At 42.1% G+C, this 13,878-nt stretch overlaps 1 protein-coding gene across 1 annotated transcript; it reads left to right on the top strand.

Moving 5' to 3' along the window:
• Window positions 1–2,595: 2,595 nt before the first annotated feature.
• Window positions 2,596–4,330, top strand: LOC306736101 (zinc-binding protein A33-like). Its single transcript, XM_079217697.1, is given in 2 exon segments — window positions 2,596–3,683; window positions 3,685–4,330. Coding segments are annotated over 2 exon segments (1,347 nt in total). The 5' UTR covers window positions 2,596–2,610; the 3' UTR covers window positions 3,959–4,330.
• The last annotated feature ends 9,548 nt before the right edge of the window (window positions 4,331–13,878 follow it).

Genomic DNA, 13,878 nt, shown 5'->3' with positions numbered 1-13,878 from the left:
GTCCTGCACTTGACTGGTGACTTTAAATGTATTGATGAATTCCAAAACCAACGTAAGAGCTGTGCACAAAGGCACAACATGACAATTTGGTGTTAGCTTACTCCTCGTTAGCATGAATATAGCATACACACATAAAGCCAACACTTACGCTAATTTCCTAAAAACATACAAAGTTATTACAATTATTGCAGTTATTACAACTTGAACTAACCTTGTGCCTCTTCTGGAGAGTGCTAATACTTTTACAGTCTCTAATTTGTATTCAAATTTGACTATATTGTCCATACCTTTGACACTAAATCTGTGAACAATGCAACTTCCTTTTTAACCCGGCGAGCCACCTTCAAAATAAAAGCATCTTATCTTGAAACAGGAAACCAGATACACTAAGCTTAAGGTAGACAACAATATGCAACAAAAACAACAACAGTGATTGTCAAACTGTTTCTAAAGCCAGTGAACACATTGGGTTACTTACATGCAGGTAAAAGCCAGTGAATTAGAATATTTTGAAAAACTTGATTTATTTCAGTAATTGCATTCAAAAGGTGTAACTTGTACATTATATTTATTCATTGCACACAGACTGATGCATTCAAATGTTTATTTCATTTAATTTTGATGATTTGAAGTGGCAACAAATGAAAATCCAAAATTCCGTGTGTCACAAAATTAGAATATTACTTAAGGCTGATACAGAAAAGGGATTTTTAGAAATGTTGGCCAACTGAAAAGTATGAAAATGAAAAATATGAGCATGTACAATACTCAATACTTGGTTGGAGCTCCTTTTGCCTCAATTACTGCGTTAATGCGACGTGGCTTCCTTTTCACAATACCCCACAGATTTTCTATGGGGCTAAGGTCAGGGGAGTTGGCTGGCCAATTTAGAACAGAAATACCATGGTCCGTAAACCAGGCACGGGTAGATTTTGCGCTGTGTGCAGGCGCCAAGTCCTGTTGGAACTTGAAATCTCCATCTCCATAGAGCAGGTCAGCAGCAGGAAGCATGAAGTGCTCTAAAACTTGCTGGTATACGGCTGCGTTGACCCTGGATCTCAGGAAACAGAGTGGACCGACACCAGCAGATGACATGGCACCCCAAACCATCACTGATGGTGGAAACTTTACACTAGACTTCAGGCAACGTGGATCCTGTGCCTCTCCTGTCCTCCTCCAGACTCTGGGAGGCACAGGATCCACGTTGCCTGAAGTCTAGTGTAAAGTTTCCACCATCAGTGATGGTTTGGGGTGCCATGTCATCTGCTGGTGTCGGTCCACTCTGTTTCCTGAGATCCAGGTTCAACGCAGCCGTATACCAGCAAGTTTTAGAGCACTTCATGCTTCCTGCTGCTGACCTGCTCTATGGAGATGGAGATTTCAAGTTCCAACAGGACTTGGCGCCTGCACACAGCGCAAAATCTACCCGTGCCTGGTTTACGGACCATGGTATTTCTGTTCTAAATTGGCCAGCCAACTCCCCTGACCTTAGCCCCATAGAAAATCTGTGGGGTATTGTGAAAAGGAAGATGCAGAATGCCAGACCCAAAAACGCAGAAGAGTTGAAGGCCACTATCAGAGCAACCTGGGCTCTCATAACACCTGAGCAGTGCCAGAAACTCATGGACTCCATGCCACGTCGCATTAACGCAGTAATTGAGGCAAAAGGAGCTCCAACCAAGTATTGAGTATTGTACATGCTCATATTTTTCATTTTCATACTTTTCAGTTGGCCAACATTTCTAAAAATCCCTTTTCTGTATCAGCCTTAAGTAATATTCTAATTTTGTGACACACGGAATTTTGGATTTTCATTTGTTGCCACTTCAAATCATCAAAATTAAATGAAATAAACATTTGAATGCATCAGTCTGTGTGCAATGAATAAATATAATGTACAAGTTACACCTTTTGAATGCAATTACTGAAATAAATCAAGTTTTTCAAAATATTCTAATTCACTGGCTTTTACCTGTAGTTCTTTTCTCCTGGTCAGTTGTGAGGGACAAGTTGGTGGCTGTAGGTTGCTGAATGGGGGTGCTGGTCATTGAGTGTAGTGTATGAGGAATGTGGAGGGGGCAAGTGTTGTGGGCAAGGGGGTGGAAGAGGAGATGCAATCTACATGTGGTGCAGACAATGAGGGTTGCAGCAACAGGGAGGACTGGACGGGGGGAGGGGTGGACGACTGATCGAATCTGTTATAGACTAAGTTCAGGTCATTCACCCACCTTTTGTCCCCCGTATGCTGTTGGTTTGGCCCCTCAGTGTCACATGTGAAGCAGCAACGAACAGCGGAGGAGGTCTGACTCAGCTCCATCCCTCATCGGACTCACTTGAGACAAACCAGGAAACAGTTTCTCTTCCGTCCTCACTGAAGAGAGACATGCAGACTGAAAACCAGACGATCAGATTCACCTTCAGAACAAACTAACAACTTCATCTGAGTGAGTTCAGCTGCAGGAGAGAAAAGAGGAACACTACAACACTGCTGCTTCAACCTGCTGACACTCCACACCCTGAATGTGAGTTTGACTAAACACAGTGAAGCTAGTAGAGGAGGAGGGAGGCATGACTCATGTACTTTCTGTTTCAGCTTCACTCAGAGACAACATGGCTTCCAGATCAGAGGAGGATCTCTGCTGTCCGGTCTGTCAGGAAGTCTTTAGAGATCCTGTTATTCTGGCATGTAGTCACAGCTTCTGTAAAGACTGTCTGAAGAGATGGTGGAGAGAGAAACACACTCAGGAGTGTCCAGTTTGTAGGACAATATCTTCATGGAAACAACCACCTTGTAACCTGGCGTTAAAGACCCTGTGTGAGTCCTTCTTACTGGAGAGAGACCTGAGAGCTCCAGAGACTCTCTGCAGTCTGCACTCTGAGAAACTCAGACTCTTCTGTCTGGACCATCAGCAGCCAGTGTGTGTCGTCTGCAGAGACTCAGAGAAACACACCGACCACAGATTCAGACCCATCGATGAAGCTGCTCCACAACTCAGGAAGAAGCTTCAAGAAACTCTGGAGCCCTTAAAGGAGAAGTTAAAGGTCTTTGAACAAGTTAAAGTGAAGTCTGATCAAACAGCAGAACACATGAAGGTCCAGGTCCGACGCACAGAGAGGAAGATTCAGGATCAGTTTAAGAAGCTTCACCAGTTTCTAGAAGAGGAAGAGGAGGCCAGGATGGCTGCACTGAGGGAGGAAGAGGAGCAGAAGAGTCAGATGATGAAGGAGAAGATGGAGGCTCTGAGCAGAGAGATAGCAGCTCTTTCAGACACAGTCAGAGCCACAGAGGACGAGCTGAGAGCTGAAGACGTCTCATTCCTCAACAACTACAAGGCTGCAGTGGAACGAGTCCAGCAGCGCCCCCTGCTGGAGGATCCACAGCTGCTCTCAGGAGCTCTGATAGACGAGGCCAAACACCTGGGCAACCTGACCTTCAACATCTGGAACAAGATGAAGGACCTGGTCTCCTACACTCCTCTGGTTCTGGACCCAAACACTGTTCATCCAAGACTCATCCTGTCTGAAGATCTGACCAGTGTGAGACGAGGAAACAGAGAGGAGCTTCCTGATAATCCAGAGAGGATTGATGATTACTGGTCTGTTCTTGGCTCTGAGGGATTTAACTCTGTGACTCACAGCTGGGATGTCGAGGTAGGAGACGGTAGAGGCTGGTGTCTGGGTGTCTGTCCAGAGGAAGGGATTCGTAGAGTCTGGATTATGGAGAATAATGTTCTATAAAGGTAAATACTCATCATGGTCACCATCAGCTCCATCCACTGATCTCGTCGTGCAGAAGAATCCTCAGAGGATCAGAGTGAATCTGGACTGGAACAGAGGAAAGCTGTCGTTCTCTGATCCTGATACTAACACACACATACACACCTTCACACACACTTTCACTGAGAAGATGTTTCCATACATTAACACTGCTGATGAACTGAATATATATTACCAATGAAGGTCAGTTATGAGAGTGTGACAGAGCAGTTAGAGATAAAGAGGATCAGTATTATCATGTTTCTTATTAAGGGAACAGTCACTGAATGTTACCTGATGAGTTGCACCTCCTGTCTCATTAATCCAAAGATACGTTCATTTTTTTCAGTTATTGTTTATCATGATTTTTTTCTTACCTGTTGTTATTTAGTTTGACGATCAGCCTTAAAGTCAGCAACAAAGAGTGAATATGATTTGACAGTCTGTTTAACTAAATAAGTATTTGCATATTATCAGGAAGTAATGGACACCCTCAGCCAATCAGAATTGAGTATTCATGGTATAAATATTTTTTTCTTTAATATAATTATTGATGCATTAATGCTGAAGCTCATAAAGGTGTAACTCATTTTAATTACTTCATATAATGCTGGGCAGCTTGTGAATGAAACATTTCTACAATTTAAATAAATGTTGTTGAAAGAGAAAAGTGTGTGTTTGTCAATCGGTTTATAGATGAGATGATTTTTCATTCTGTAACTTGCATCTTGTTTTTGAGTCGTGTACCAGGAGCGGCAGTGACGACCAGCAGCCTTGAGACAAAACCATTTTAATGACACCTCTCTGCCTGTAGATGGCGCTCTGCTCTTACAATCACAGCTGCATTTTCATCTCGCTGTATATATATATTAATATATTATTATAATATATGTTGTATATATTATTAAATATTTACATACATATATTAATATTATTATAATATATATATATATTTTATAATTCAATATATAATATATATTAGTATATATATATTAGTATATTATTATAATATAAATAATACATTTTGTATGTATTATTAAATATATATATATATACATATGTATATGTATATATACATATATATAATTTATATATGTATATATACATATATATAATTTATATATGTATATATACATATATATAATTTATATATATATATATATATATATATATATATATATATATATATATATATATATATATATACATAAATCCAGTGAGTGACCATCTCCAAGTTTGTATTTGCTGTCAAGTTATACCAGCTTTAATTAAAATATTAAAAGTTGATTTGATGTGCAGGATCACGTTGTCACATCAGTAGAGTTGTATTTGTAGATAATCTAATTTTATAAAAAAATGTAATTGTTTGTATTCCATTAAGTTCTCTACTTCATCATATTTAACTATTTCTAATTAAAAGAAGCACAACTACATTGTCGAAATATTCTGTTGCAAGAAAGTAAGTTACGCATTTAAAAAAGTATTGACACCAAAACTTCAAGTACCAACATTTAAAGTATTGATTATTGAGCAATGTTGTAACGGCTCTCATCATTAATCCTTTTCTTCCATCGCATCACTTCCTGATCCAATAAATCTAAACACAATTGTAATGTCGCAGGTCAAGGATGTCTGAAACTTGACTATAAGTTAATTCATAACAGTATTTTATAATATACTGTGCATAAAGAGTGTACTTCTAAATCAGCACATTGGGTTGTAGGTTGCATGCTAGTACCGGTAATCCACACAGCAGTATTCATCATAGTACTTTTAGAAGTAGATGTACTCATGATAAGATATATGAACAGCAGCTGTGACAATATGAACTACCTTAGGCATATAGGAGCTGTACCACTACTACTAGTTGAAGTAGTAGTAGTAGTAGTAGTAGTAGTAGTAGTAGTTGTGCTGTAGCATTAAAGCAGTAGGATTAGTAGTGGTGGTATGCTTTATGTTAACTGGACATAAATGTAAACGTAAAAGTACACTAACAGTTTAAGTAACTGCAACATTGTATTTAAATTGATCGTTTTATTCAGATAAGTTTAAATATAACTTTATTAATACCGAAATAAATGTATTAAAGATTACAACAGAAAAGAATAAGAATAAAATATAAACATGTGAATGATAGAATAACATCAAGTGTAAAATAAATGATACTGGCACCGTTTCAAAATAGAACACACGAGCACAAAAGTGTGAGGTAAATAACGGCGGCGGCAGCGAGAGGCTGAGAGGAAATGAATGTCACGTTGAAATCAAAGGCAGGGAAGATGAATGAGAGCTGGTTTGAAATCACCTGGACCGGGAACGAGGGAGACGGTGGACGGACGGACGGACGGACGGATGGATGGATGGATGGATGGATGGAGGGAGGGGTAATTATTAGTGATTGAGCAGCTTCCCCCCCTCGTGTGTTTCATTAGCGGTGAGGCTGTTCACACACAATCTCTTCTCTGTTGGGTCGTGCCAGAGCCAACTCCTGGTTTATTTGCCCATCTGAAATCTTAACAGTTAATACCTGTATATTTCCAGCATAATATTGTCTCTGGCAGAGATCGCCAGAAAATGTATCCACCGTGAAAATAAACGGCCGCATTCGCATGCCAGGCAACAGAAGGGCCATGTGCTGAGAAAGGAAAGGGGGGCAGACAGGGAGGGGGAGGTCAGACAGGTGAGGTGAAGAAGAAGAAGAAGAAGGAGGGGGGAGGAGGAGGAGGAAAAAGACAGCAAAAGGTGAAAGGTGAGCATTTAAAAACACAAAAATACCTTTAATATTACGTATCCACCAGAGTTACAGACCCTTTGACAGACGCCATCACGACAACGTCACGGCGTTAGCTGGAGGCAGAACAAAGGAAAGACTGGACACAAACTCAAATCCCCTCAGACTAGTTTGTAGTAGTAGTAAAGTAGTTTGTCGACATCTTGCCAGAATCGATAAACTGATATTCGAGCCTCGAGCAAACTACAATATTTCAGAGGAGAAGATGGAGAGATGGCCCGTTGTCTTACCAGTGTTGCATGACAGCATGGTGGAACTAGCCAGCTAACTAGCGGACAGCTACTTAGTTAGCTGGCTAACTGCCACACTGGTTGCAGAAAAATGAGCCGAACAAAGTGGTCACTTATTTGACGATAGCGATGTGCTTTCCTAAGCTGTTACACTATTGTGCCAATTAAGTAAAATTTCCCTCATTTAGCTGGCTAGTTAGCGTGCTACATTGCTAATTCCACTGTGCTTTCATACTACACTGTTTACACTAGCGGGCTGGTGCTAACGGTAGCTAGCTAGGGAGCTAACTAGCCAGCTATCTTCTCTCCTCGCTCTCTGGCAATAATGTGGTCCCTGTTTATATTGATCAAATTACATTGATTACCTTTTCCATGTAAACTTCTCAAACTCACAGTGATGGTTATTAGCTGTGCTAGCGTTGTGGCCAGATTACTATCACACATTTTTACAGATTTGAACAGAAGTTCCAGAAAAGCTGCAAAAGCAAATGCAAATATGAGCTGGTGGAGATAATTCCAGTCGATGCCGAAGAGGAAGAAGACAAAACAAGGTAAAAAGCTAAAATGATGGAAAACCATGTGGAGAACGTGATGGAAATATGAATGGTACTCAAGTGAGGAAGGTCGTCTCATCGCTCCACACAGATCTGATATTTTCAGCTCTTCTTGGACTTCATCATTTATTAATTAAGTCTGGTTCCAATGCATTTAAATGCATTTAACTTGTATAAATAATTTCCTACCTCAGCCGAAATTGAAAAACTTTTGCGATATTTCCTGGACACTCGGCTGGTTGTTTATTGAGGAATTGTGTTTACTTTGGATGGACTGCTTACATTCTTTTGTGCAGGCGGTATAGCTTCATATTTACTGTAAAGATTGAGCGCTTGTCATTTCCCTGCAATGAAACGGAAGTGTAATTTTCAAGAAAAACTGTCTAACTATTCCTTTAAATGACAACCTCAGCCTTCTTTACTCAAGCGAAAAGAGTTGCCCTCACTTATCCTCTGTGAAAACACAGAAACACCTGCACTCACGCTGTGATTCTTCATCATCATGTTACCGCGCTCCGCCTGCCTGCAGCCGTTTCCACATCCACACATTTCCACAGTGCGTCAAAGGAAAAGGTGGGGCCGTGGAAGGTGATAGGCTACAATCATCACCACCACCACCATCATCATCATCGTAAAACACACAAACACAGGGACATGTTTACACACACCGTTTATCAGGAGCCAGAGCAGGGTTTTTCTTCTTTCCCCCGGGCTGGCAGGCTGCAGGGAGGACGAGAGCTGAAAGTCAACATTTCCAGGGTGAAGCTAAATGACGGAGCTGCAGCCGCTCAAACCACAGGCACGCTAAGCAAACACCTGTGGCTCAGGTGGAAAAGCAAGGCCTCTCTGGCCGAGAGAAGGAGCTCTTTCTCTCAGGATCAAGCCTCTCAGCATATGGCCACTTGACACTCCGGCGGCTTTCGACTGAAAGCTGTAATTTTATTGCAGAATGTCGTGACAGTCTTTCAGCCCTCTGATGTCGAAACAAGAACAAAGTGGAAGAATCCACAGAAATGCAGCTTTAATTGTATAGTATATTTATATTAATCAATAACTTCATATGAAATGTCAATAAACAAAGAATGTGTTTAGCACAAACAAAATAGTACTTTTCCGCCATGAAACATGAAAAATGTATCTGGAAACATGCTTTTTGGGATTTAGTTCATGTACCTATAAACATAGAAATACATTCCCGGCATTGTAAATCACAGTTTGACATAAGTGATCGACCAATTGTTTTCTTTTGTTTTAATGTCAGTCATTTTAGGTGTTGATGTTGAACCATTCATTCCCTCCATTAACATCGTATAAAATCCTCCTTCAAAGAGTTTTAAGTCTGGAACTGAGACGACCAACGACGAGATGAATCGTGAACATAAAACATTGATTCTCAGAAAAAGTGGAAAACCGAAAACAGGCAACGGTACAAGACTGTTATTTTAAAGGTGAATAAAACATTGCGTGTGGAAACTCGTCGCCTTTGAATATTCCTGAAAACTAACCGTTGTCGATCTGAAATGAAGATACACGTTCCTCCAATGTTTGTAGAAACACATTTCAGTGAACAGTTTTCTTAAAATAAGAGAAACTTTCATGTTCACGGATCATGAGAAGCATAAATGTGACTTTATATATCTTTGTGTGCTTGCTGGCACTGATGGTGTGAGATGCATCAACCTTATTTTTTCAATAGTCTGCCTCCAACAAAAGTAAGAAGAGCCTCAACTGAATTTGATCAATGATGCGGGACACATGAGGCTTCTGTTCCATCAGAGGAGGAAACCCTTTTTTAGGTTTTTAGGTGTTTATAAAGTAGTTTTATGTGTTCTTTGCTCAGGCTGCACAGTTGTTTTCAGCCGGCTGGACAGTCAACTCACAGAGTTCCTGCGTCTTCGCAGTGAGACATCATAAGTACAGAAGCTGACAAACTAAATATTTAGTGAAGCCTCGTTGACAACATGCGTCTCCCAACATTATTAATGTTCTTATCCTTAAAACCTTTATTCACAACCAGTGTTGGGGGTAACGAGTTACAAAGTAACGGATTACAGTAACGCTATTACTATTTTAGGTAACAAAGTAAAGTAACGCATTACACTCAACATATTGGTAACTACACTACTTTACTAGACCTCAGGAACGCGCTTTCCTGCGTTACCCAAGACATTTCTACCAGTCCGAAAAGTTTTCTTTTAGTGGCGCGCGAGTCACACGACACTTCCTGCATGAACAATAGCAACAAGCTGCTAGCTAGCGCTGCTGCTGCTACTGCCCGCGACCCCTCTGCCCAAGTCGGGTGTCGAGCCTGGTCCCGCTACCTTCGGTGGTTTTCGGGGAGCTAGCGGAAGTTAACAGAGAGCTAGCGGAAGTTAACGGAGAGCTAGCGGAAGTTAGCGGGGAAGTGACGGAGCGCTAGCAGGAGCCCCAGCCGGCTACAGCGGGGAGCTAACGGGGACTCTGACCGAAGGTAGTAGCGGCTCGTAACCCGACGTTTACGGTAGATTGTTCATGCAGGAAGTGTCGTGTGACTCACACGATTATTATTATTAGAAATTACATTAATGAATAATAATAAATTATTATTGAAAATTGAAAATAAAGTGATGAAAGGGCCATGATGTTTGTCCATGTATCTTTGCAGTTCATTTGGACATTTGCTTAAAAAAATGGAACGTAAAGTAACTAGTAGTGAAGTTACTTTTCAAATACAGCAACTAGTAAAGTAATCTAGTTACAATTTTCAGAAGTAACTAGTAACTTGTAACTAGTTACTTTTTCTGAGTAACTACCCCAACACTGTTCACAACCTCAGGCCAATTCATGAAACCTTGAAAAATACTTTCTATTTCACAGCACAAACAAAATGAACAATTCTTATTTAGTTTGTTAAAGGAAAAAGTCTTTATTTGATTCCAAAATGACTCATTTTCTAGCTCCACGTCCAGCTTTTCCTCAGTTTGATCCCCGTTCTGGTTCTCACATTTCATCACGCTTGTTTGCATTTGTTTTGAACTTAAGAACTTCCTCAAATGTCTTAAGACGTGAATCTTGGTGAACTCCCTCTGACACACAGCGACTGCAACCACACAACGCGTTCCAGGAAACAAGTCAATCACAGCGTATATACAACCGCTGGCGTTTTCCTTCGCGACGACAACACGACGCGACGCGGCCGCGGTCGGCGCGATGGTGCGTTTGTTTTTTCTTTAAACCCCAAATCTTTTTGTTTATTTTCCCCAGCGCTCTCTGAGAAAAGTCCCGTGTTCCACGCTCGCCGCGAGGGTCACCACGTGGAGGCTTAAAGCTCACCGAGCGTTTTTCCGAACTTGTCACAGTTTCCACGTCTCGGCGTCTCTCTCGCTCTGTCCGACGAGCCTCGGCCCCCGAACCGGAGTCGACTCGCTCTGCAGCCGCCGCCGATGAGGAAACCAGGCAACAGACTCTCCGTGTCACATTGTTTGGCCCCCCTGCAGCCTGTAAACTCCTCACCGCCGACTGGATGTTCTCAATTTGTTCCAAAAAGGGGGCACTGGAAGAGCATCTGGTGCGAGTGGCATGCAGTAAATACAGCAGCACGCTCGCTGGCTCAGGGTTCGGTTTCAAGTCAATTACCAAGACCCAGAAAAACCACAAGACGGGGAGCAGAACATGTCAAGAGAGCGGGGCACATCAGGGCACAATGAAGGGTTTGAAGAGCTCCAATGTTTCGAGTGCTGCAGTGAGAAGAAAAAAAGGACTCATTTCCAAGAAGTAGGGCGCTCAGCTTGTGTTAAAATAACGACTGAAAAACTGTGATAACAGAAATAAACTGTAAAACCAGAGAGAGAAGAGCGGACGACACAAGGAAGAAGATGATAAAGAAGTATTCAGGTGTTTTATTCAATTTAAAGTCTGTAAATGTCCAGAAGTATTGTCATCAACACATACAAAGCTAAACTCTCTGATATCTTATTCTCTGTGCATTTGTAATTAGTTGTATTGTTAGAGCAGCATGTTGCTCCAGGTGGAGCTAGTTTCATCCAGCGGGTCCCAACCGAGGGGTCGGGACCCTCCAAAAGGTCACCAGATACATCTGAGGGGTCCTGAGATGATTAACAATAAATATTGACTGGAGGACTGATGCATTTCAATGAACATTACATTTGTACTGCTGTATTTGTACCGGGTTACCGCAGACAACACACACGAGCTGCTGCACTACTTCAACAAGAGCTTCTCTTTGAGTATCCAACAGTGAAGCCTCAATATAACCTGCAGATTTCGAGCCTTCCAGCCCTCGAAGCTTTGCCTGCAATTTCTTATTTATGTGATGAATTTAACCAGCTGGCGACACACAAGGTCACGCAATACCGTTCACACAGACCAACGTGCCATCTTCTTCTGGTTTGTGCAGCAGTGAGACACCTGGTGAACAGGATTACTTCTACACACAGTTTTAACTCACAGCAGATGACGAGGAGCTGAAGTCTGGAGGGGAAACTGACGAGAAGCAACCAGAGACAATTGTTCTGCTCCTAAAGGGACAATTCACCAAAACAAGCTGTAAACGAGCCGTAAACAAAGAAATCCATTGGAGGTTTTCTTCTCTCAGCTGCTGTTAGAAGTCGTCCAGAACTGTGCCAGAGCAGACCGACAGGAAGCACGCGGAGCTTTCTTTGATACACTACTTATTCCAGGGTAGTTCTCAGCTTTTTCATAATATCAAAGAGTATTAAAAAACACATTTTCTGCCATGAGAGCAACGCTTCAACCCAGTCAGCAGAAAAAAAGCGTTTGCTTCGTAAGTTTCGGCAAACCACGGGATGTGTTGAAGGTCGATGTTTCTGAACCAAAAATATGTTCCATGAATACATTCAATGTAGCGTCACTATGTAGCGTCACTATGTAATGTCACTATGTAGCGTCACTACGTAGCGTCACTACGTAGCGTCACTATGTAGCGTCACTATGTAGCGTCACTACGTAGCGTCACTGCGTAGCGTCACTGCGTAGCGTCACTGCGTAGCGTCACTACGTAGCGTCACTACGTAGCGTCACTACGTAGCGTCACTACGTAACGTCACTACGTAACGTCACTACGTAACGTCACTACGTAGCGTCACTGCGTAGCGTCACTGCGTAGCGTCACTGCGTAGCGTCACTGCGTAGCGTCACTACGTAGCGTCACTACGTAGCGTCACTACGTAGCGTCACTACGTAGCGTCACTACGTAGCGTCACTACGTAGCGTCACTGCGTAGCGTCACTGCGTAGCGTCACTACGTAGCGTCACTACGTAGCGTCACTATGTAATGTCACTATGTAACGTTACTATATAATGTCACTATGCAGCGTCACTATGCAGCATCACTATGTAACGTCACTATCACGTCACTGTCATGCCACGTGGTGACGTTACATAGTGACATGACATGTATGACATGACATGTGTGACGTCACTATGTTACATATTCACAAGTGTAAAGTCACAATGTAACAACACACTGTAAAGTCACATGTGTAAAGTCACAAGTGTATAGTCACAAGTGTGAAGTCACAAGTGTAAAGTCACAATGTTACGTCACAAGTGTGAAGTCACAAGTGTGAAGTCACAAGTGTGAAGTCACAAGTGTGAAGTCACAAGTGAAAGCCGAGTGCATTATGTTAGAGAGCATGCAGATATCTCGACGGCAACTCACATCACAACAATCTAGATTGATAAGTAGAAGGTGGGAGGAACAAATATGTATTTTTTATTTTGGGGTTGAACTGTCCCTTTAAACAAGATGCTCACATCAACACGTTAGCATTTAGCTCAAATGAAGCTCTGTGCCTGAGTGTAGCCTCGCAGTCTTCCATGGAAATACATCAATGAGGATCCCAAACAGCTGGTGGGAGGTTTTTCTCATTTAACACAGCTCCTTTTGTAACTTTAATTATAGTGGAACCATTCCATTAGTGGACTTTGTGACGGCCCACCGACACAACAATCCAGCCAAACCACGAATATTCTATATTTCCTGCCATCTATACAAACTCCCACCCCCAATGGTGTGATGTTTTATAAACACAGCGGCACATTTCCAACAGGACGCGTCTCCACGGCTCACAGCTATGGAGGGCGACTCGGAACAAATTGACTCTTTATTTTATTGGTCTAACCTCACGGCAGACGCTGTCTCGCTGTGCGGTTTTTAGCAGTGTCACTCACCCTGTCTGTCCAAACACAGCAGCCTACACACCCGTCTGGCTCAGGGAGTTATTCTGGTCGTTGCGTGGTGACGCCCGGGGGCGGACAGGAGCACATTCAAAGAAAGGCTGCGGAGAATCTGGACTTTCACCATTTATTGACAGATCAAGATTATCTAAATCAGACAAAGTGAATAGTAATGAGTATGAAGAGTAAGCAGCAAGAAGAACCTCCAGGCGTCCCTGGTATATCACAATCATGAGAATGGAGCGGACTAGCATCATGAAAACAACGTAACATGAAGCCTCTGGCCTCGGCTGTCGAGGAAGAGAAAGGCTTCTTTTTTTTATGTACACCATAATAATCACCATGCTCT

Source organism: Taurulus bubalis (genome assembly GCF_910589615.1).
Source record: "Taurulus bubalis genome assembly, chromosome: 5".
NCBI classification, from domain to species: Eukaryota; Metazoa; Chordata; class Actinopteri; order Perciformes; family Cottidae; genus Taurulus; species Taurulus bubalis.
This window is presented reverse-complemented; position numbering and strand designations above follow the sequence as displayed.